Source organism: Salvelinus alpinus, chromosome 35 (genome assembly GCF_045679555.1).
Source record: "Salvelinus alpinus chromosome 35, SLU_Salpinus.1, whole genome shotgun sequence".
Taxonomy (NCBI): Eukaryota; Metazoa; Chordata; class Actinopteri; order Salmoniformes; family Salmonidae; genus Salvelinus; species Salvelinus alpinus.
The window spans coordinates 10,612,519-10,637,629 of NC_092120.1; the positions used below are offsets into that span (position 1 = coordinate 10,612,519).

Sequence of the window (25,111 nt, forward strand, 5' to 3'; positions counted from 1 at the left end):
ATGTAGTAACAAAAATGGTGTTATATTTTATATTTGAGATTCTTCAAAGTAGCCACCCCTTGCCAAGATGACAGCTTTGCACACTCATGGCATTTTCTCAACCAGCTTCATGAGGTAGTCACCTGGAATGCATTTCAATTAACAGGTGTGCCTTGTTAAAAGTTAATTTGTGGAATTTCCTTCCTTCTTAATGCATTTGAGTCAAACAGTTGTGTTGTGACAAGGTAGGGGTGGTATACAGAAGATAGCTCTATTTGGTAAAAGACCAAGTCAATATTATGGCAAGCACAGTTCAAATAAGCAAATAGAAACGACAGTCCATCATTACTTTAAGACATGAAAATCAGTCAATCCGGAAAATTTCAAGAACTTTGAAAGTTTCTTCAAGTGCAGTCGCAAAAACCATGAAGCGCTATGATGAAACTGGCTCTCGTGAGGACTGCCACAGGAAAGGAAGACCCAGAGTTACCTCTGCTGCAGAGGATAAGTTCATTAGAGTTACCAGCCTCAGAAATTGCAGCCCAAATAAATGCTTTACAGAGTTTAAGTAACAGACACATCTCAAAATCAACTGTTCAGAGGAGATTGCGTGAATCAGGCCTTCATGGTCAAATTGATCAAAAGAAACCACTACTAAAGGACACCAATAAGAAGAAGAGACTTGCTTGGGCCAAGAAACACGAGCAATGGACATTAGACCGGTGGAAATCTGTCCTTTGGTCTAATGAGTCCAAATTTGAGATTTTTGGTTACAACCGCTGTGTCTTTGTGAGATGCAGAGTAGGTGTACGGATGATCTCCGCATGTGTGGTTCCCACCGTGAAGCATGGAGGAGGAGGTGTGATAGTGTGGGGGTGTTTTGCTGGGGACACTGTCTAACTCTCTGTGATGTATTTAGAATTAAAGGCACAAACAACCAGCATGGATACCACAGCATTCTGCAGCGATATGCCATCCGATCTTGTTTGGGCTTAGTGGGACAATCATTTGTTTTTCAACAGGACTATGACCAAAAACACACCTCCAGGCTGTGTAAGGGCTATTTGACCAAGAAAGAGAGTGATGGAGTTCTGCATCTGATGACCTGGCCTCCACAATCACCCGACCTTAACCAATTGCGATGGTTTGGGGTGAGTTGGACCGAAGAGTGAAGGTAAAGCAGCCAACATGAGCTCAGCATATGTGGGAACTCCTTCAAGACTGTTGGAAAATCATTCCAGGTGAAGCTGGTTGAGAGAATGTGCCAAGAGTGTGCAAAGCTGTCATCAAGGCAAATGTTATTTACTTTGAAGAATCTAAAATATATTTTGATTTGTTTAACACTTTTTTGATTACTACATGATTCCATGTGTTATTTCATAGTTTTGATGTCTTCCCTATAAATCTACAATGTTGAAAATAATAAAAATAAAGAAAAACCCTTGAATGAGTAGGTGTGTCCAAACTTTTGACTGGTACTATATATTGAAGATATATCGTCTCCCTCCCCTGATATATCCAGCTGGCGACACTTCCTCCCCTTGCATGGAAGGCAAGCCACCGAGGCCAGTCAGGGATGGTGAGCAGCATGACATGAGCAGCTTTTCCCCGAATATCAGTGCGCACTAATTTTGCTCAGCTGCAGAGCAAATTGCCTCTCGAGACCTACCACCACCCAGTCGGCTGCGCCCAAAAGAGCTACAAAGGATGTCTACCGGTAACAGCAGCAGGGGAACAGTGGAGAAGGATGGTGCAGTAGCTGGCGTGAACAAGACTGTAGCAACCCAGCCGAGCTAGGCGTATTTCGACTGCACATTGTGTGAGCGCCGGGAATTTACACCCTCTCTACAAAATGCAAGCATAATTTGTCTTATCGACTGGAACAACGACTTTCACTTCTACCGCTATTTGGATACATTGTTGCACCCTTCATCCTTGGTGAGTGTCTCACGTGTAGCTACATCTTTCGTAAGTGCTGTATGAGCAGTGAGTAATGGAGGGCTTTGAATAGTTGAACTGCTTAGCTTGCTCGGTAGTATCTATTTAAATTCGATATCTTGTTGTAGGCTACACATTCTAACCATGTTATCCCCTCAACAACCGTGAGGTTAGTAGGCTAATGACGTTAGCTTCTAGAATACTGTGTTGCAGACCCCAGTCTAGAAAACAGTTGGTTGCGTCATCATCAAATACCTCATGAAACCTTTTTTCTCCACCTTCCCTCAGTTGCTGTCCATGGTGCTGGAACAGCGTTTTATAATACAAGGGATGTGGATGGAGAAAGTAAAGGAAATCAGCTTGTTGACTTTATTGGATGTAGTGTTTTAGTGCGACCACACATTACCAATATGTTAGGTTTACTCATGATTAAGTAATTGGTTAATTCATTTGTTATTTAGAGAGCCTTCTATGGTGTCAGCTTATTCAGTGACTTTCTCAGCATGGTATGCAAAAGGACAGATAATGGGGATCAAGCCTGAGTTCAAATTCAATGCTTTGTCCTGAGTTCAAATACAGTGACCAACAGTGACCCTTGATCTGTAGCCCTATATTAGAATCACACTTTATCCTAACCACTACCCTTAACAATTAGCTGAAACAACTTAAATATATGATCATTGTTTACCTACACAGTAAGCAGAAGCAACAAACCAGTAAGCACACAGTATGGTGACAGTAGTAACAGGTTCCCACCAGTAGAGTCCACCATGGAAGGTATGGGCAGAGAGCGGTGCTGTGTCATCCTTGCCAAGGTAGCATGTGGCTTTACACGGAGTCACACACGATCCACTCAACATGAGGCAGGAGGATACTGACGGTCATTCTCTGTGGGTAGGAGAGTCCATGTTGCTTTTGTGAGTGAGTATCAAAGTGGTCATTGGTAGATACAGTAGGTGATGTGTGATTATTATTATTATTAATATCTGGGACAATGAGTAATGTGTCTGTGATTTCTTCTGTGTTCCAGGTTTAGATCAGTCTGTCCGGTGCATCATGCAGACAGGAGCTCACCTGCTTCTCTGTCTCATCCTGCACTATATGGAAGGTTAGGGGACATCTTTAAAATGACATTCTTGTGAATGTACCTCATGTTAAATGAATATTTTTGCTGGGTGTTCTATGTTGTATACTTGTATTGTAGCATAAAGTTAACAAATAGAAGTCATGTTTGTATTGAGTTTCTGATTCCCATGTTGTCAAAAAGACAATGGTTTCACAAGAGATGCTTTTCGGGGGTTAAAATGAACAATTAATAACAGGATAATGAACCCAAATGTGCCCTTTAAGTACCTCCAAAAAGCTTATTGATTCATTCTAAGAGTGGCAGTATATTTGGGTGATGTTTACCAGGATCTGCTTGTGCACTCAATATCCCCTTATGAGAGCAGCAGAAGAATTACGTTTGCTGTTATTGAGTCCATTTATTCATTATCGTACACTCTCCACTGTGACACAAAGAAAGCAGCTGATGCCTTTTCCCTATGTTATCAGAGGATATTGTTGAGAGCTAAGATGTGAGTATACCTAGGCTCACAGTATCAGCGAAGTGATCGCTGAACAATTCATGCTAGTTTCCCTCCGTTTAATGGTTCCATCTGGTTGACGCCTTAGTGGAGCATGTTGGAAGGTGACTCTTTCTGATTTTATTGCTGACCTTTACTAAATATAAGCAAAGTATAAGCAAAAGCTGTTTTACCATATATCTCTGTGCTCTGTACCATAGCTGCAGAGGCGTCACAGTGCTGGCAGGGTGCGACCTACTCAGAGGCTGTGGTCTCCCCGGCCCTGAGGAGCAGCAATATCTTGCGGGTGCCAGACGTGTCATCTCTGGCGCAGTGTGCCGGGGCCTGTTGTGATGTGCCTGGTTGTAACCTGGCCTGGCTGTTTGAGCGTCGCTGCTACATCCTCAGCTGCCAGCAGAGGGAGAACTGTCAGCCCAGACAGAGACCTGGAGCTGATTCCTATATGGCCTTCCTGCAGAGAGGACCCCCCCATTCCCTGCTGCTTCAGTCTCTGGTCAGGGGGGAGCCCTACCCCAGTCGCTGGAGGCCCCGCCCCTCTGGGGACGTGGAGGCCCTGAAGGACCTAGCCCTGTTAGATGGGCCCCAGACGGATTTTGGTGACCCAGGTGGGATGGATTTGGAATACCCTGAGAGTGAACTTGGCCCTGAGGATAACGGTGGGGATCTTCCAGATTGGCCTGCAGGATTGGAAGGGAGGGATGGTTTCAACCTATCGGAAAGTGAAGGCAGGTTAGAGGGGCTGAGATTTGCAACAGAAGGGGCTGAGGGTAGCCTGCCCAGTCCTTCCACTGGGGCGACAGTCAACCAGGGGGCACCCCCCGGTGACCCCACGTCTGGCGATACACCTGAAAACAAGAAAGTAAGTGTCAGATGGAACAATGGGCAGGAATCATGACGCAACAAGAAATGATGGCATGGATAGGGTTGCAGGCAGTGTGAGGACCACATGTTTGTCAGGACATGATGGAAATGATACGGAGTTACATAGATGTTCTACGTTCCATTGATCCAATACAGTGATTAGGATTTAGATAGCTCACAATTAGTGAACAAACTGGCCATGAAAAAGCTGTCTAAAATTAAGGCAGACAGTTGGAAATATCTCCTGTAAGGACAGCTGGAACATTTTAAATAGGCTTACTTCCCTGAGGTATGATAAGCGGTCACCCAGCTGACAGTCTGCATATATGTGTGTGTGTGTTATTACAGTGGCATTTTGCTGACTCAACTGTTCTGTAGTCATATTCACTCAGCGCACCTGACCTTCACGTATCCTTTGAGGATAGGACATAGTGTAATCCATATAGCTTCTCTTGCTAATGTAGGCTTGTCAGCCATTCCCAGGAGGGGGATTTGGAGAGAGTGTTAATTTGTGAATGAGCCATACAGATTCTATATTAGAGAGTCTTCATTTACTAATACGAATAGTAATGTATTTTCTGTTGTTTTCATTGTAGGATAGTGAACTACAGAACACATCCTTGGCCAGCTCAGGGCCAACATTCACGCCCAAACCACAGAATGACAGTGTTCACTCCTCCCAACCGAGCCAAATAAGGACTTCCCATCCTACTAAAGCCCCATCTCATCTGTCCAGTACTGTACCCCTGACCACATCCACACAGACAGGTACTGCAATAGGTTTTTGTTCATTGGATTTTTTCAACCTTTATTGGTGATTGTAGGTAGTCTTTAATATTCTTTGTTCTCCCTGTTACATAACCTGTTTCTATCTCATATTTTCTTGTTTTATTCTCAATCTCTTGTCTCTGTATAATCTGACAATCCTGTAGAGCTAACGTTGCCCAGGGACACAGTGGAGCTGGTAGCCTCCGTTGGCCCAGAGACCCAAACTGGTACAGTCACAAACACAAGGGTTTTTACAAGCATGATCGGAAGTTTATTTCCTGGATTAATTAGAAAGGGCACACAGCAGTCACACATTGCTGACAGTCCTAATGGATGGCTTATCTCTTACCTTACAGCGGCGAGAAGGAACCACACCCCCAAAGCCGTCACCCTCCCAGTAACCGAGGTCATGTCACTTCCTGCCAGCTCAACCATCATCAATGGCAGCCGTATGTATGAAATAGTTGGCTTTGGATGGTGACTACCCTTACCATAATTTTACTCTTTACTTTTAGAGTAGGCCTACTAAAGATAAATATATATCAGATGAATGATCAGTCACAGCTCCGATGTACCATAAAACACACTAATATGAATACAAATAATACACACTGACTGTGTGTGGTTAATGTAAAAGTGTATTTTCAAACTAATAGATGCTGCAAACCTAAACTTAAAAGCAAGTGTTGTTAGTGCTTGTGTGTGTATATGTGATTGGCTATGTGGCTGAGTGCAAATTCATATGAGTAAATATCAATGATTCTCGACTTCTTCTGGCTGGGAGGGATATTGAAGAATTGTTTGGATTTGTAGTTGAGTCCTACTCGTTCCATCTGGCTGGCTGCTCTCTTCTGTCCCCTGCTAGACTCCCCTGATGTACAGGTTGAGCTTCCTCATTCCATCTGGCTGGCTGTTCTCTTCTGTCCCCTGCCAGACTCCCCTGAGGTACAGGTTGAGCTTCCTCATTCCATCTGGCTGGCTGTTCTCTTTTATCCCTTGCTGATAGACAATTTATCTGACGTACTGGCAGAGCCCCCTTCCATCTAGATGGCTGTTGTCTTCAGTCTGGGTTTTACCCCGTTGCAGCTTGAGGATCACTTTAGGCCTCTGCAGCTGGCTCTATTTCTTTTCCAGTTCTTTTCTTTTTATTTCGGTATTTCTTTTTTTACTTCCAATCAAATCAAATGTATTTATATAGCCCTTCTTAGATCAGCTGATATCTCAAAGTGCTGTACAGAAACCCAGCCTAAAACCCCAAACAGCAAGCAATGCAGGTGTAGAAGCATGGAGGCTATGAAAAACTCCCATAGAAAAGCCAAAACCTAGGAAGAAACCTAGAGAGGAACCAGGCTATGAGGGGTGGCCAATCCTCTTCTGGCTGTGCCGGGTGGAGATTATAACAGAACATGGCCAAGATGTTCAAATGTTCATAAATGGTCAAATAATAATAATCACAGTGGTTGTCGAGGGTGCAACAGGTCAGCACCTCAGGAGTAAATGTCAGTAGGCTTTTCATAGCCGATCATTGAGAGTATCTCTACTGCTCTTGCTGTCTCTAGAGAGTTGAAAACAGCAGGTCTGGGACAGGTAGCACGTCCGGTGAACAGGTCAGGGTTCCATAGCCGCAGGCAGAACAGTTGAAACTGGAGCAGCAGCATGGCCAGGTGGACTGGAGTCAGCAAGGAGTCATCATGCCAGGTAGTCCTGAGGCATGGTCCTAGGGCTCAGGTCCTCCGAGAGAAAGAAAGAAAGAAAGAGAGAATTAGAGAGAGCATACTTAAATTCACACAGGACACCAGATAAGACAGGAGAAATACTCCAGATATAACAGACTGACCCTAGCCCCCCGACACATAAACTACTGCAGCATAAATACTGGAGGCTGAGACAGGAGGGGTCAGGAGACACTGTGGCCCCATCCGATGATACCCCCAGACAGGGCCAAACAGGCAGGAAATAACCCCACCCACTTTGCCAAAGCACAGCCCCCACACCACTAGAGGGATATCTTCAACCACCAACTTACTATCCTGAGACAAGGCCGAGTATAGCCCACAAAGATCGCCAACCCAGACAGGAAGATCATGTCAGTGACTCAACCCACTCAAGTGACGCACCCCTCCTAGGGACGGAATGGAAGAGCACCAGTAAGCCAGTGACTCAGACCCTGTAATAGGGTTAGAGGCAGAGAATCCCAGTGGAGAGAGGGGAACCGGCCAGGCAGAGACAGCAAGGGCGGTTTGTTGCGCCAGTGCCTTTCCGTTCACCTTCACACTCCTGGGCCAGACTACACTCAATCATAGGACCTACTGAAGAGATGAGTCTTCAATAAAGACTTAAAGGTTGAGACCGAGTCTGCGTCTCTCACATGGGTAGGCAGACCATTCCATAAAATGGAGCTCTATAGGAGAAAGCCCTGCCTACAGCTGTTTGCTTCGAAATTCTAGGGACAGTAAGGAGGCCTGCGTCTTGTGACCGTAGCGTACGTGTAGGTATGTACGGCAGGACCAAATCGGAAAGATTGGTAGGAGCAAGCCCATGTAATGCTTTGTAGGTTAGCAGTAAAACTTTGAAATCAGCCCTTGCCTTAACAGGAAGCCAGTGTAGGGAGGCTAGCACTGGAGTAATATGATCACATTTTTGGGTTTTTGGTTCTAGTCAGGATTCTAGCAGCCGTATTTAGCACTAACTGAAGTTTATTTATTGCTTTATCCGGGTAGCCGGAAAGTAGAGCATTGCAGTATTCTAACCTAGAAGTAACAAAAGCATGGATACATTTTTCTGCATTATTTTTGGACAGAAAATGTCTGATTTTTGCAATGTTACTTAGATGAAAAAAAAACCTGTCCTTGAAACAGTCTTGATATGTTCGTCAAAAGAGAGATCAGGGTCCAGAGTAACGCAGAGGTCCTTCATAGTTTTATTTGAGACGACTGTACAACCATCAAGATTAATTGTCAGATTCAACAGAAGATCTCTTTGTTTCTTGGGACCTAGAACAAGAATCTCTGTTTTGTCCGAGTTTAAAAGTAGAACGTTTGCTGCCATCCACTTCCTTATGTCTGAAACACAGGCTTCCAGCGAGGGCAATTTTGGGGCTTCACCATGTTTCATTGAAATGTACAGCTGTGTGTCATCCGCATAGCAGTGAAAGTTAACATTATCTTTTCGATTCACATCCCCAAGAGGTAAAATATATAGTGAAAACAATAGTGGTCCTAAAACGGAACCTCGAGGAACACCGAAATTTACAATTGATTTGTCAGAGGACAAACCATCCACAGAGACAAACTGATATCTTTCTGACAGATAAGATCTAAACCAGGCCAGAACTTCCATGTAGACCAATTTGGGTTTCCAATCTCTCCAAAAGAATGTGGTGATCGATGGTATCAAAAGCAGTACTAAGGTCTAGGAGCACGGGGACAGATGCAGAGCCTCGGTCTGACGCCATTAAAAGGTAATTTACCACCTTCACAAGTGCAGTCTCAGTGCTATTTTTTTTATTTATTTTTTTATTTAACCTTTATTTAACCAGGTAGGCAAATTGAGAACACGTTCTCATTTACAATTGCGACCTGGCCAAGATAAAGCAAAGCAGTTCGACACATACAACAACACATAGTTACACATGGAGTAAAACAAACATATAGTCAATAATACAGTGAAAAAAAATAAGTCTATATACAATGTGAGCAAGTGAGGTGAGATAAGGGAGGTGAAGGCAAACAAATATATGTATAAATAAATAAAAATATAAAAAGGCCATGGAGGCGAAGTGAGTACAACACAGCAAGTAAAATAAAAACTAAAAAACACTGGAATGGTTGGTTTGCAGTGGAAGAAAGTGCAAAGTAGAGACAGAATAAAATAAAAAATAAACAAAATAAATTAATAAATAAATACAGTAGGTAAAGAGGTAGTTGTTTGGGCTAAATTGTAGATGGGTTATGTACAGGTGCAGTAATCTATGAGCTGCTCTGACAGCTGGTGCTTAAAGCTAGTGAGGGAGATAGGTGTTTCCAGTTTCAGAGATTTTTGTAGTTCGTTCCAGTCATTGGCAGCAGAGAACTGGAAGGAGAGGCGTCCAAAGGAAGAATTGGTTTTGGGGGTGACTAGAGAGATATACCTGCTGGAGCGCGTGCTACAGGTAGGTGCTGCTATGGTGACCAGCGAGCTGAGATAAGGGGGGACTTTACCTAGCAGGGTCTTGTAGATGACCTGGAACCAGTGGGTTTGGCGACGAGTATGAAGCGAGGGCCAGCCAACGAGAGTGTACAGGTCGCAGTGGTGGGTAGTATATGGGGCTTTGGTGACAAAACGGATGGCACTGTGATAGACTGCATCCAATTTATTGAGTAGGGTTTTGGAGGCTATTTTGTAAATGACATCACCGAAGTCGAGGATTGGTAGGATGGTCAGTTTTACAAGGGTATGTTTGGCAGCATGAGTAAAGGATGCTTTGTTGCGGAATAGGAAGCCAATTCTAGATTTGACTTTGGATTGGAGATGTTTGATGTGAGTCTGGAAGGAGAGTTTACAGTCTAACCAGACACCTAGGTATTTGTAGTTGTCCACATATTCTAAGTCAGAGCCGTCCAAAGTAGTGATGTTGGACAGGCGGGCAGGAGCAGGCAGCGATCGGTTGAAGAGCATGCATTTGGTTTTACTTGTATTTAAGAGCAGTTGGAGGCCACGGAAGGAGAGTTGTATGGCATTGAAGCTCGCCTGGAGGGTTGTTAACACAGTGTCAAAAGAAGGGCCAGAAGTATACAGAATAGTGTCGTCTGCGTAGAGGTGGATCAGAGAATCACCAGCAGCAAGAGCGACATCATTGATGTAAACAGAGAAGAGAGTTGGTCCAAGAATTGAACCCTGTGGCACCCCCATAGAGACTGCCAGAGGCCCGGACAACAGACCCTCCGATTTGACACACTGAACTCGATCAGAGAAGTAGTTGGTGAACCAGGCGAGGCAATCATTAGAGAAACCAAGGCTGTCGAGTCTGCCAATGAGGATGTGGTGATTGACAGAGTCAAAAGCCTTGGCCAGGTCAATGAATACGGCTGCACAGTATTGTTTCCTATCGATGGCGGTTACGATATCGTTTATGACCTTGAGCGTGGCTGAGGTGCACCCATGACCAGCTCTGAAACCAGATTGCATAGTGGAGAAGGTGTGGTGGGATTCGAAATGGTCGGTAATCTGTTTGTTGACTTGGCTTTCGAAGACCTTAGAAAGGCAGGGTAGGATAGATATAGGTCTGTAGCAGTTAGGGTCAAGGGTGTCCCCCCCTTTGAAGAGGGGGATAACCGCAGCTGCTTTCCAATCTTTGGGGATCTCAGATGACACGAAAGAGAGGTTGAAGAGGCTAGTAATAGGGGTGGCAACAATTTCAGCAGATAGTTTTAGAAAGAAAGGGTCCAGATTATCTAGCCCGGCTGATTTGTAAGGGTCCAGATTTTGCAGCTCATTTAGAACATCAGCTGACTGTATTTGGGAGAAAGAGAAATGGGGAAGGCTTGGGCGAGTAGCAGAGGGGAGGGCAGTGCTGTTGTCCGGGGTAGGGGTAGCCAGGTGGAAAGCATGGCCAGCCGTAGAAAAATGCTTATTGAAATTCTCAATTATAGTGGATTTGTCGGTGGTGACAGTGTTTCCTATCTTCAGAGCGGTTGGAAGCTGGGAGGAGGTGTTCTTATTCTCCATGGACTTTACGGTGTCCCAGAACTTTTTTGAATTTGTGTTGCAGGAAGCAAATTTCTGCTTGAAAAAGCTAGCCTTGGCTGTTCTAACTGCCTGTGTATATTGGTTTCTGGCTTCCCTGAAAAGTTGCATATCACGGGGGCTGTTCGATGCTAATGCAGAACGCCATAGGATGTTTTTCTGTTGGTTAAGGGCAGTCAGGTCAGGAGAGAACCAAGGGCTATATCTGTTCCTGGTTCTAAATTTCTTGAATGGGGCATGCTTATTCAAGATGGTGAGGAAGGCATTTTTAAAAAATGACCAGGCATCCTCTACTGACGGGATGAGATCAATATCCTTCCAGGATACCCCGGCCAGGTCGATTAGAAAGGCCTGCTCGCTGAAGTGTTTCAGGGAGCGTTTGACAGTGATGAGTGGAGGTCGTTTGACCGCTGACCCATTACGGATGCAGGCAATGAGGCAGTGATCGCTGAGATCTTGGTTGAAAACAGCAGAGGTGTATTTGGAGGGCAAGTTTGTTAGGATGATATCTATGAGGGTACCCGTGTTTACGGAATTGGGGTGGTACCTGGTAGGTTCATTGATAATTTGTGTGAGATTGAGGGCATCAAGCTTAGATTGTAGGGTGGCTGGGGTGTTGAGCATGTTCAAATTTAGGTCGCCTAGCAGCACGAGCTCTGAAGATAGATGGGGGGCAATCAGTTCACATATAGTGTCCAGAGCACAGCTGGGGGCAGAGGGTGGTCTATAGCAGGCGGCAACGGTGAGAGACTTGTTTTTAGAGAGGTGGATTTTTAAAAGTAGAAGTTCAAATTGTTTGGGAACAGACCTGGATAGTATAACAGAACTCTGCAGGCAGTCTTTGCAGTAGATTGCAACACCGCCCCCTTTGGCCGTTCTATCTTGTCTGAAAATCTTGTAATTGGGGATGAAAATGTCTGAATTTTTGGTGGTCTTTCTAAGCCAGGATTCAGACACGGCTAAAACATCCGGGTTGGTAGAGTGTGCTAAAGCAGTGAACAAAACAAACTTAGGGAGGAGGCTTCTAATGTTAACATGCATGAAGCCAAGGCTATTACGGTTACAGAAGTCATCAAAAGAGAGCGCCTGGGGAATAGGAGTGGAGCCAGGTACTGTAGGGCCTGGATTCACCTCTACATCACCAGAGGAACAGAGGAGGAGTAGGATAAGGGTACGGCTAAAAGCTATGAGAATTGGTCGCCTAGAGCTACTAGAGCAGAGAGTAAAAGGAAGTTTCTGGGGGCGATAAAATAGTTTAAAGGAATAATGTACAGACAAAGGTATGGTAGGATGTGAATACAGTGGAGGTAGACCTAGGTATTGAGTGCTGATGAGAGAGATATTGTCTCTAGAAACATCATTGAAACCAGGTGATGTCATCGCATATGTGGGTGGTGGAACTGAGAGGTTGGATATGGTATAGAGAGCAGGGCTAGAATCTCTACAGTGAAATAAGCCAATAAACACTAACCAGAACAGCAATGGACAAGGCATATTTACATTAAGGAGAGGCATGCTTAATCGAGTGATCAATAAGGGTCCAGTGAGTAGAGGTTGGTTGGGGTCGTGGCGATCCAGACAGCTGGCCGGGTATATGGCTATCGGTAGCAGCATAGGATGGAGGTCTGTTTGTAGATACCTCGTGCGTTTCCGTCGGTAGGTTAGTGGGGTTCCGTGTAGTGGGGTTCCGTGTGGTAGAGGGGATCAATCCAAATTGGCAAAATAGATATAGTGACCCAAGGAAAAAAATAAAATAAATAAATAATAATAATAATAATAGTTGTCCGATATACTTGTTCAGATAGCAGCCGATAAGACAGCTAACGATTAGCGGGCCTCAGATGAGCGTTCAGGTAACGTCGGGACGGAGGTGCCAGTTGGATAAATCCCTCGGGCAGATAACGTCGGCAGTCAGTCGCGGCAGTCAGTCGTGAAGGCCCGGTGGGGTTCCGTATCTGCAGCAGCAACAAAAGAAACGGGTCCGGATGGTGATGGAACTCCTCAGCTGGCTAGCTCCAGAATGATTTGAGTTTGCTCCGGGGTCGACGTAAGCCAATAGTCACACGGTTTGCAGCTAGCTAGCTGCGAAATCAAGGTGCAAGTGTCCAGAGCCTGCGGCTGGAATCCGTGGAAACTGAGAGAAAAAAAGTCCCGGAATGCTCCGGTCCGAGTCGCGTTGCACAAAAGTGCCGGTAGATTATCGAGCTAAAGGAATAGCTGATGACCACAAAACGTGGGCAGCTGAAACACCAACGCTAGCCAGCAAACCGGCTAATTTCGGGGCAGCTACAGATTAGCTTCTGGCTAGCTATCGGAGTAGCTTCTGGTTAGCTTTCAGGCTAGCTTCTGAATTAGCCCCTGGCTAGCTTCCACGATGGATTTTCAGATTGAGGTAAATAATACTTTTTGTAATTGGTGAAGCGGGTTGCAGGAAAGCTTTTGCAGGAAAGCTTTTGTAGTTGAGTTCTTGGATAATAAAATAAATAAAAGATATGCGAAGAAAGGTGTAAATATATATATATACAGGACACGACAATACGGAACAGAAAAAGACGTCTGAACTGCTAAGCCACCTTGGACGATATGATGGGGTCTAAAACCAGACTGATCAACAGCTTTTAATTTTTTTTTTGAGAGGAATGGGAGATTCGATATAGGCCGATAGTTTTTGATATTTTCTGGGTCAAGGTTTGGCTTTTTCAAGAGAGGCTTTATTACTGCCACTTTTAGTGAGTTTGGTACACATCCGGTGGATAGAGAGACGTTTATTATGTTCAACATAGGATGGCCAAGCACAGGAAGCAGCTCTTTCAGTAGTTTAGTTGGAATAGGGTCCAGTATGCAACTTGAAGGTTTATCGGCCATGATTATTTTCATGATTGTGTCAAGAGATATAGTACGAAAACACTTTAGTGTCTCCCTTGATCCTAGGTCCTGGCAGAGTTGTGCAGACTCATGACAACTGAGCTTTGGCGGAATACGCAGATTTAAAGAGGAGTTACGTAATTTGCTTTCTAATGATCATGATCTTTTCCTCAAAGAAGTTCATGAATTTATTACTGCTGAAGTGAAAGCCATCCTCTCTTGGGTAATGCTGCTTTTTAGTTAGCTTTCCGACAGTATCAAAAATACATTTTGGATTGTTCTTATTTTCCTCAATTAAGTTGGAAAAATAGGACGATCGAGCAGCAGTGAGGGCTCTTCGATACTGCACGGTACTGTCTTTCCAAGCTAGTCGGAAGACTTCCAGTTTGGTGTGGCGCCATTTCCGTTCCAATTTTCTGGAAGCTTGCTTCAGAGCTCGGGTATTTTCTGTATACCAGGGAGCTAGTTTCTTATGACAAATGTTTTTAGTTTTTAGGGTTACGACTGCATCTAGGGTATTGCGCAAGGTTAAATTGAGTTCATCAGTTAGGTGGTTAACTGATTTTTGTCCCCTGACGTCCTTGGGTAGGCAGAGGGAGTCTGGAAGGGCATCAAGGAATCTTTGGGTTGTCTGAGAATTTATAGCACGACTTTTGATGATCCTTGTTTGGGGTCTGAGCAGATTATTTGTTGCGATTGCAAACGTAATAAAATGGTGGTCCGATAGTCCAGGATTATGAAGAAAAACAATAAGATCCACAACATTTATTCCATGGGACAAAACTAGGTCCAGAGTATGACTGTGGCAGTGAGTAGGTCCGGAGACATTTTGGACAAAACTCACTGAGTCGATGATGGCTCCGAAAGTCTTTTGGAGTGGGTCTATGGACTTTTCCATGTGAATATTAAAGTCACCAAAAATTTGAATATTATCTGCTATGACTACAAGGTCCAATAGGAATTCAGGCAACTCGGTGAGGAACGCTGTATATGGCCCAGGAGGCCTGTAAACAGTAGCTATAAAAAGTGATTGAATAGGCTGCAAAAATTTCATGACTAGAAGCTCAAAAGACGAAAATGTTGCGTTTTTTTTTTGTGAATTGAAATTTGCTATCGTAAATGTTAGCAACACCTCCGCCTTTGTGGGATGCACGGGGGATATGGTCACTAGTGTAACCAGGAGGTGAGGCCTCATTTTAACACAGTCAATTTATCAGGCTTAAGCCATGTTTCAGTCAGGCCAATCACATCAAGATTATGATCAGTGATTAGTTCATTGACTGTAACTGCCTTGGAAGTGAGGGATCTAACATTATGTAGCTATTATGTATACTATTTTGAGATGTGAGGTATCACAATCTCTTTCAATAATGGCAGGAATGGAGGAGGTCTTTATTCTAGTGAGATTGCTGAAGCGAACACCGCCATGTTTAGTTTTGCCCAACCTAGGTCGAGGCACAGACACGGTCTCAATGGGGATAGCTGAGCTGACTACACTGACTGTGCTAGTGGCAGACTCCACTAAGCTGGCAGGCTGGCTAACAGCCTGCTGCCTGGCCTGCACCCTATTTCATTTCATTGTGGAGCTAGGGGAGTTAGAGCCCTGTCTATGTTCGTAGATAAGATGAGAGCACCCCTTCAGCTAGGAATGGAGTCCATCACTCCTCAACAGGCCAGGCTTGGTCCTGTTTGTGGGTGAGTCCCAGAAAGAGGGCCAATTATCTACAAATTCTATATTTTGTGAGGGGCAGAAAACAGTTTTCAACCAGCGATTGAGTTGTGAGACTCTGCTGTGGAGCTCATCACTCCCCCTAACTGGGAGGGGGCCAGAGACAATTACTCGATGCCAACACATCTTTCTCGCTGTTTTACACGATGAAGCTATGTGACCTCTGACTGTTTCATCCTAACATCGTTGGTGCCGACGTGGATAACAATATCCCTATACTCTCTACACTCGCCAGTTCTAGCTTTAGCCAGCACCGTCTTCAGATTAGCCTTAACGTCGGTAGCCCTGCCCCCTAGTAAACAGTGTATGATCGCTGGGTGATTCGTTTTAAGTCTAATACTGCGGGTAATGGAGTCGTCAATGACTAGGCTTTTCAATTTGTCAGAGCTAATGGTGGGAGGCTTCGGCCTCTCAGACCCCGTAACGGGAGGAGTAGAGACCAGAGAAGGCTCGGCCTCTGACTCCGACTCGCTGCTTAATGGGGAGAACCGGTTGAAAGTTTCTGTCAGCTGAATGAGTGACACAGGTTGAGCATTCCTACAGCATTTCCCTCCAGAAGCCATGAGAAAGTTGTCCGGCTGCGGGGACTGTGCGAGGGGATTTATACTACTATCTGTACTTAATGGTGGCACAGACGCTCTTTCATCCTTTCCTACACTGAAATTACCCTTGCCTAACGATTGCGTCTGAAGCTGGGCTTGCAGCACAGCTGTCCTCGCCGTGAGGCGATCGTTCTCCTGCATATTAGGAGTACGGCGACTGCAGTTAGAAGGCATCATGTTAATGTTACTACTTAGCTTCGGCTGGTGGAGGTCCTGACGAACCATGTCCAGATAAAGCGTCCGGAGTGAAAAAGTTGAATGAAAAAAAGTTGAGTGAGGGAAAAACTAAAAATATAAACGGTAATTAAAAAGTAAAAACCGCAAAGTTGTCAGGTAGCAAAGTAAGGTTAGCAACAAAACGCAAAAAGAGTGAGGGAAAAAACTAAAAATATAAACAGTAATAAAAGTAAAAACCGTAAAGTTGTCAGGTAGCAAAGTAAGGTTAGCAACAAAACGCAAAAAGAGTGAGGGAAAAAACTAAAAATATAAACAGTAATAAAAGTAAAAACCATAAAGTTGTCAGGTAGCAAAGTAAGGTTAGCAACAAAACGCACAGCAGCACGTAAACAAGTCTGCAAGTTGTGACCGGAAATGACACCAATCATCCAATCTTTTAATTTCTTTCTTTGTTAAGTTGCTCAGCTACTTCTCTGTCAGTGGGCAGGAAACATGGCCATGCACCTGACTGGCACTGCCCTCCACATGCTGCACAGCACTCTGGGACAGGACTGGACACTGTGAGACCCGCTGGGACAGCTTAGGACATGACACAGCTGTCTGAGATGAGCCTAGGCAACCAACCTTCCTCAGGATCATCCTGATTTCATTGGGGTTTCTGGGGTCAACAAGCAGGATGGACTCATATAGGACTTTAGCCTTTTGGGGCTTTGACGGGTGGTGCAGGTCACCAGTAGCACTGTGAGCGGCTTCGCCCTTTGAGCCAAGAGATGGAGCTGTGACTTTTCCCCTTGGAGACCAGAGATTTGACATGTAGGCCACTGTCACTTTGGACAAAGTGATTCTCCTCTGACTTAGACATATGAAATGTGGGGAAAATGTTGATTGAGGTTACAAGCTGAATTTACATTATTTCTTATAGCTACAATACATACTGTTTGCTTGACATTGAACGACTCTGTGAGGACTTATGGGCTATTCCTAATGAACATTAGAGCATATTGTACAGAATGGCTTTCAAGCCAAGCTAGCCTACTTTAACATAACATTAGGGTTGCATTTTAAAATAAACAATGTCAAATACTGAAAAAAGAGATACTAGAACAAAACATCCCAATAAGAGGGCAACAAAGAAGTGGCCATTTCCACCGTGGGGTGTATATTCTACTTCTAATCGCCTTATAAACTAACAATTACTATATTATTGTAAACAAAATAATCTATCTGTTTCAGATATTGTGTAATTGAATAGTTTGCATATTATACTATATAGCTGGGGTGGCAGGTAGCCTAGTGGTTAAGAGCGTTGGGCCAGTAACCGAATCCCAGAGCCGACTAGGTGAAAAATATGTCGATGTGCCCTTGAGCAAGGCACTTAACCCTAGTTTCTCCTGTATTTCGCACTGGATAAGAGTGTCTGCTAAATTACTAAAATGTAAATGTAAGACCATATTCATTCAATCGAGAAATGTATCAGTGTGTTCTTTCTTTTCCAAGTTTGTAACAACCTCAATAAATAATTTGTTTTAGCTGTTGGGTTCATGTATTATCTAAATATTTATCATCATGACAGTAACCCAAAATGAGAAATGGAAAGGAGAAATGTTCCCCTGTGGATGTTGAGATGCTGCTGGACATGGTGCCCTCTACTGATGAATCAGTAGAGGGCAGTCTTCCTCTTGTCACCAGAGCAGTAGTATCAGACAGATGAATGAACATTACAGATCGAGGAGTTTAGTCTAATATCAAAATACTGGACTAAGAGCCATTAGGGCATGCACACTCAAATGCTCCAACATTTATTGATGTGAAACGTAAACAATGTTTCAATCGAGGGTGAAGATCTGTTTTGGGTCGTAACATTGTCTTACTGCTGTATTTAAATAACGTTAGCCAGTATTTCAATCTGTTGAAGAATTTGAGTCTGCAAGTCCTATCCAATTATTTGACTATGAATTCTATCAAGCACCCACCTAATGATATATTATGTTGTCCGTTTGTCCTATGTTGTGTTTGATGGTCCCTCACAGAGAGTTCTGATGATGGAGTGATCATCAGCCATCACTGGGAGCAGGTTGGAGGTCCATCCATAGAGCTTGGAGCTTTCTCGGACACACAGATTCTCAACCTATCCAACCTTGCCCCTGGGGAGTACACGTTCAGGTATGGATAGGACCTCTGTGGCCTAGACTTGGGGTCCAATTTAATTTAATCTCAGTCAATTCAAGGATTGAAATTCAAACGGAAGACACAATAGTTTGGGTATGCTGCTATACATACCATGGAACACAGGTCAGACTGCACTAATAATTACAGTATATGGTCTCTATTAATCATAGTTGGTGTTTAACCAACAGGAATACAGGACCAAAGGTTTTCTGCCTTTAGATAGTTATATCTATGAATGAAGCCTCATGGAAACGTGACATAGATACTGTGTAAGCCATTACCATCAATGTTTCCCCCACCACTACAATACAAGCGTACAAGATTAGCTGGATTCATCTTGAATTCATCTTTTTTTCCAGGTTGACCATTACAGATTCTGCCGGGTTGTCAGACTCCACCACGGCTACAGTGAAGGTTATTCAGCCAGTGGAGAATGACCGACTGCCCTACCCCAGCCATGACACTCTCACTCCCACCTCCAGCCCTGGCCTTGCTGCTACCCTGGCCCACAGACAGGGTGACCCTACTGCAGCCACCTCCTCTGTCACTACCGCTGCCACTCAGATGACAGGTAAATGACATAAGGACAGTATTAAGATTATAACAGAGTACCAGATATGTTTTACACCATTGGATTGTCCTCAGGCAGTTTACCTCAGGCATTCCTTTACCTTAGTCCACCTAGTAGTAAACCCAAGGGTATCAAAACATGCATAGGACATGTTTCAACAAATGATCTGTTTTGCTCTGTCCCATAGAGAACAAAAGCACCCCCATAGCTGAGGTCAAGGAGTCAAACGGAGCCCCTGTGGCTGTAGTGGGTCCTAACAGGCAGCTGACCCTCCCAGTGACCAGCGTTACCCTGGACGGAAGCAGCAGCACTGATGACCACGCCGTCACTAGCTACCACTGGGACACCATCAGGTACCAATGCTGTTCATATAGGTCAAAGGCTGTGTCCAGAAAAGTCTATAAAGATATGAAGAACAAGCTGAAGAGCTTTCTCATCATGTTTTTCTGTGTTGTTTTGTAGAGGTCCTCCAGGGTCAAGGACAGAGGGTGTGGACAAGCCTGTAGCCAAAGTAACGGGCCTCAGAGCGGGCCGCTACACATTTAGTCTGACTGTGAGTGACCAGGAAGGGCTGACAGACAGTGCCTTTCTCACAGTCAGGGTTCAAGAGGGTAAGAAAACACAGGTTGGCATTTATTGGGAAGACTCATGTACTGGAGGCAGCTCTGCAGAGTGGTCCCTAGCTGGCACAGCCACAAAGCAATAAAATGTGACTTTAAACCTAACCTTAACCACACTGCTAACCCTAATAATAATCAATGACAAACGTCAACCTGCTAAGAAAACACACAATGCTTCAAACACAGCAAAACTGTTCAAAACAAGATGAGACATCATCACCCAGGCTGGTTGAGCATGATGGTACTCATCTATAGCCTGTTGTCCATCCTCAGCCAGAATCCTTCCCCCTGTAGCACATGCCAGCGGCAGCCATACCCTCACCCTGCCCAACAACTCCCTTGTGCTCAGAGGCTCAGTGACGGATGGTGACCCAGCCGAGGTGCACTTCCTCTGGGTCCGGGACAGTCAGAGCCCTGCTGCTGGGGTGAGTGAGAGGAGTCTTGATACTTAGGTATACGGTAAATATAGTTTGAGCTTGTAATATGCTGTTAGCTATACTGGTAGGAAGAAGGAACTACTTTAAGGTTGGAACTACTCTGTCCTGTTGTTTCCCCAGGACGTGCTGTATGGTTCAGAGCAGCAGGCCTTCTTGTGCCTGGCCAACTTGGTGGAGGGCACCTATCTGTTCCAGCTGCATGTCACAGACACCCAGGGACGCAGCAGCACCGCCACAGCCACCGTGGAAGTGCGGCCAGGTAGATGTGTGTGTGTTCTCAGACTGTGTTTCCCCACAGACCATGACGAGCATTAGGAGGAAGAGCTGAACAGCATGTACAGCATATGTGTGTTCTGTCAGAGTGGGTATGTTCTCTGTGTGTCCACAGACCCTGGGGGTCGTGAGGAGGTGGAGGTGGAGATGTTGGTGGCGCTGGCCCAGGTGAGTGTGTCACAGAAGGACACGGTGCTCAGACAGTTGGCAGCACTGCTCCACGTCCTGGACAATGACATCCACCTCAGGGGCCTATGGGGACACTCAGATCTCAGGTACTGCCCAATGCAGCAAACACATACAAAACATACATGGTTGTGTTTTTACACATTGTATTACTGCATTGTGTGTGTGTGTGTGTGTGTGTGTGTGTGTGTGTGTGTGTGTGTGTGTGTGTGTGTGTGTGTGTGTGTGTGTGTGTGTGTGTGTGTGTGTGTGTGTGTGTGTGTGTGTGTGTGTGTGTGTGTGTGTGTGTGTGTGTGTGTGTGTGTGTGTGTGTGTGTGTGTGTGTGTGTGTGTGTGTGTGTGTAGCACAGTGCTGAGGTTCTCAGTGCAGGGTCCTGAGAGGCCAGTGCCTGGTCCTAAACTGGCCAGTGTGCTGCGTGGTCAGCTGCTGAGGGAGAAGACTGACTACCTGCTCTTCAGAGTCCTTCGAGTGGATACAGTCAGTGAGTACCACAACACAGAACACCACATCTTACCTTATCATATTATATCAAAGCCTGTTACAATGTTATAACAATATTATAGACCATCTCTGATTATATTACATGAGAGATTAAATTAGACTAGATGACGTCTCATCACTTGGTGAGTAAGAAAGCTGTCTGTCTTTGTCCTCTGCCGTGGTGTATGCTGATCCTGTTTGTGTATTGGTGTTCACCCCACACAGTGTGCTTGCTCCGCTGCTCGGGCCGTGGGACGTGTGACCCAATCACCAAGGAGTGTGTCTGTGACCCCTTTTGGACGGAGAACGTCATTCGCAGGTTCTTTGGCGATGGAGAGAGCAACTGTGGTGAGCTATGTTCATTCATCGGTCCTGAGAGGATGACATAGTTTTTGCCCCGTCTGCTGTGAGATGCTACATTCACAGTGCCAGTCTTTTTTCTCTTCTGTTTGGCAGAGTGGCGGGTTCTCTACTTCATCCTGTCCTTCTTCATGGTCATTGTCTTCATCGTGACAGTCACCTGGGCATGTGTGTACTGCTGCAAAAGGTGACTTTTCTTTTCTTGCTCAGACACACAGCAATGTCCTATAGAGATTTTATGATTAGCTGTTTGTTAAAGGCCCAGTGCAGTAAAACATGTGATTTCCTGTGATTTATATATACACTACCGTTCAAAGGTTTGGGGTCACTTAGAAATGTCCTTGTTTTTGAAAGAAAAGCAAATTTTTTGTCCATTAAAATAACATCAAATTTATCAGAAATACAGTGTAGACATTGTTAATGTTCTAAATGACTATTGTAGCTAGAAACGGCAGATTTTTAAAATTGAATATCTACATAGGCGTACAGAGGCCGATTATCAGCAACCATCAGTCCTGTGTTCCAATGGCACGTTGTGTTAGCTAATCCAATTTATAATTTTAAAAGGCTAATTGATCATTAGAAAACCCTTTTGCAATTAGGTTAGCACAGCTGAAAACTGTTGTTCTGATTAAAGAAGCAATAAAACTGGCCTTCTTTAGACTAGTTGAGTATCTGGAACATCAGCATTTGTGGGTTCGATTATAGGCTCAAAATAGCCAGAAACAAATAACTTTCTTCTGAAACTCGTCAGTCTATTCTTGTTCTGAGAAATTAAGGCTATTCCATGCGAGAAATTGCCAAGAGACTGAAGATCTCGTACAACGCTGTGTACTACTTCCTTCACAGAACAGCGCAAACTGGCTCTAACCAGAATAGAAGGAGGAGTGGGAGGCCCCGGTGCACATCTGAGCAAGAGGACAAGTACATTAGAGTGTCTAGTTTGAGAAACAGTCGCCTCACAAGTCCTCAACTGGCAGCTTCATTAAATAGTCCCCACAAAAAACACCAGTCTCAACGCCAACAGTGAAGAGACAACTCCGGGATGCTGGCCTTCTAGGGAGAGTTGCAAAGAAAAAGCCATATCTCAGACTGGCCAATAAAAATAAAATATTAAGATGGGCAAAAGAACACAGACACTGGACAGAGGTACTCTGCCAAGAAGGCCAGCATCCCGGAGTCGCCTCTTCACGGAAAAGCAGCCGACAAGTTCTCAGCATATGTGGGAACTCCTTCAAGACTGTTGGAAAAGCATTCCAGGTGAAGCTGGTTGAGAGAATGCCAAGTGTGCAAAGCTGTCATCAAGGCAAAAGGTGGCTACTTTGAAGAATCTTAAATTTAAAATATATTTTGATTTGTTTAACACTTTTTTGGTTACTACATAATTCCATATGTGTTATTTCATAGTTGTGATGTCTTCACTATTATTCTACAATGTAGAAAATAGTAAAAATAAAGAAAAACCGTGGAATGAGTTGGTGTGTCCAAACTTGACTGGTACTGTATATATATAGTATTTCCACACTATGAGGTTGGAATAATACTGTGAAATTGTGAAAATTATGATATTGCCATTTTAGTGTAAGAGCTGTTTGAAAAGACTGCCTGAAATTTCTGCCTGTTTTGGTTGGATGGGGTTTTGGCCTGCCTGGTGACATCGCCTGGTGGTAAATTAGTTAATAGACCAATAAGAAAGCGAGTTCCAAACCTATCTGCCAATAACAGCAAGTTTTTAGTTTCCCCCTCCCCACTCAGACCACTCCCAGACAGTCCAAGCAAAATTGTTGCTTGAGAAATGGCTATTAGCTAACAAGTAATTTTTTGTATCTTTTAGAATATTTTAATTGAAAACAATCACAGTAAGGTACTTAAACGTTACCTGGAAATTATTTGATATTGATATTATTTTTATAGGCTGCATTGGAACTTTAATAGAAATGTGTTTTTTTATGTTTAGGAGGAGTCGCACTAAGGTCAGGAAGAAAACCAAGTACACTATACTGGACAACATGGACGAACAGGAGAAAATGGAGCTAAGGCCCAAATACAGTAAGTGTCTGATTTTTCAATCAACACATTTCAAACATTCCTGTTTTTGGTGACCCTGCCATGATCTACCCGGTCTGTCCCCTTCTCAGACATCAAACACAGGAGCACGGAGCACAACTCCAGCCTCATGATGTCCGAGTCAGAGCTGGACAGTGACCAGGACACCATCTTCAGCCGAGACCGACCGGTCCGGAGCAGAAACCGGACCAATGCTCAGGCTGCCCGCAACGGGAACACCTTCGGATGAGCAGGAACACACAGAACTGGGGTGGTTATCAGACAACATGAGTGAAACCCACTTTTGTGATTATGGCAGGGGTGCACAGCTCGAGTCCTCGAGTGCCATAGTGTCTGCTTGTTTTCGGTCTCGTCTTCTATTCAAATAATGGTTTCAACCAGGTGTGTACTTTCTATGACATTCATTGGACAACTCAGCACCAGGGAGATGTGAAAATCCAAGGGCTGTAGAATACTAGAGTTGGGCATCCCTGGATTCTGGGAACTAACAGTAGCATTGAGTTTACATGCATACAGACTGTTTGAATGATTCGACACCAAGTATGAAGGTGCTCTTTGTGAGTAGCACAGTGAGGTTCTGTGGCCTCACATACTTCTACAGATAACCAGATTGGTGAATGTACATACAACTATCCATTATGCATACTAGTCTACCGACTACTACTGACCTTTAACTTTGCCTTTTTATCCAATAATGTTTTTTTTACTGTCTTTATTTTATAGGAGATGGAGACAAGCCCAACCCTGGTTGTGAGCGTCTGGCGCCTCTCCTGTAAATTATTTGACAAATTGGATTTGTCAAAATGGCTTGAGTGCACGTTTGGGGAAAAGTCTCATAATTCTTATGTTTACTCCCCAAAGTCCATCTTGTGATGCTACTCGTGAATGATTTAATCAGAATCTAACTCAATTTCTCTGTGATCTCTCTCTATGAGTGTCTTGGACTTTGACACAATACAACACAGCATTTTACTGTATCTGAACTACTGTTTTGAGTTAGCACCCTTGTCCTCCAAACTAGTTGTATAGTTTTGGTATCCTTCTCATTTTAAAGCTTCTTTATGCTAAATAAGCATAATAGGTCTCATAAATGGGCCCGAAGAAACATAACCAGGCATTTCATGGGACAATCTAGGTGCCAAACTGCACTATGCACCATAAGCCTGTGGCTGACAGAGACCCTGTTCTATCCAAGTACTTGGCAAAGCATCCTTTCTTCCTTCCCTTGGTAAGATCTATTATCTAACTTGAACATGGTGGGTGACATGCTTTCAATCAGTAATTCCTTTGTGTAATGATGGATGTTTTGCCTCCTGAATTCAGTGTCAGAGAATGTCTGCTTACATGAGTATAGTGCAAAATAATGATTGACAGGACAGGCAGGACACACAGTTTAAGGGTTAAGAAGAGGACTGTTGGATTTGATAAGTAACGTTGCTATGCAGGACAGGTAGCCATTGATGGAATGGATAAAATACTTTAGACATTATAGCAACATAAGCATGTCCAATGGTTGCTTTACATTTTTTGTTCTCGTAAGCGACTGGGGAGATATTTCCCCAATATGGACGGAAACACTAATAGTCATGGATTTTTCCCATTACACCACCCAATTTTTGGTATATACTTTGGTTTACTTAACTAATTACAGCTACCAATGTTTTTACAGATAATATATTGCCAGAAATAAAACAAATGCATCAAATCAATGAACAGTG

The 25,111-nt window shown here is 44.1% G+C and overlaps 1 protein-coding gene across 5 annotated transcripts; it reads left to right on the forward strand.

The window, feature by feature from the left end:
- Positions 1–1,494: 1,494 nt before the first annotated feature.
- LOC139564523 (dyslexia-associated protein KIAA0319-like) lies at positions 1,495–25,102 on the forward strand. Of its 5 annotated transcripts, none has more exons than XM_071384109.1 (18): positions 1,495–1,917; positions 2,948–3,025; positions 3,704–4,362; positions 4,961–5,132; positions 5,297–5,359; positions 5,489–5,581; positions 18,260–18,392; positions 18,758–18,969; positions 19,157–19,322; positions 19,432–19,580; positions 19,863–20,014; positions 20,147–20,285; positions 20,415–20,574; positions 20,831–20,967; positions 21,192–21,314; positions 21,423–21,513; positions 23,284–23,375; positions 23,465–25,102. In XM_071384109.1, the coding sequence occupies exons 2-18, from the start codon at positions 2,974–2,976 to the stop codon at positions 23,620–23,622; spliced, it is 2,751 nt and encodes a 916-aa protein (XP_071240210.1). In that variant the 5' UTR covers positions 1,495–1,917; positions 2,948–2,973; the 3' UTR covers positions 23,623–25,102. The 5 variants fall into 5 exon arrangements, with proteins under 5 accessions (XP_071240210.1, XP_071240213.1, XP_071240214.1 ...); XM_071384110.1 differs by lacking the exon at positions 1,495–1,917 and adding an exon at positions 1,931–2,838; XM_071384111.1 differs by lacking the exon at positions 1,495–1,917 and adding an exon at positions 1,931–2,834.
- Positions 25,103–25,111: the final 9 nt, after the last annotated feature.

Coding starts and splice junctions, on each gene's coding strand:
- LOC139564523 (XM_071384109.1), top strand. CDS start 2,974: ATGCAGACAGGAGCTCACCTGCTTCTCTGTCTCATCCTGCACTATATG. Junction 3,026..3,703: donor CATCCTGCACTATATGGAAG/GTTAGGGGACAT, acceptor TCTGTACCATAG/CTGCAGAGGCGTCACAGTGC. Junction 21,514..23,283: donor TGTGTGTACTGCTGCAAAAG/GTGACTTTTCTT, acceptor TTTTATGTTTAG/GAGGAGTCGCACTAAGGTCA.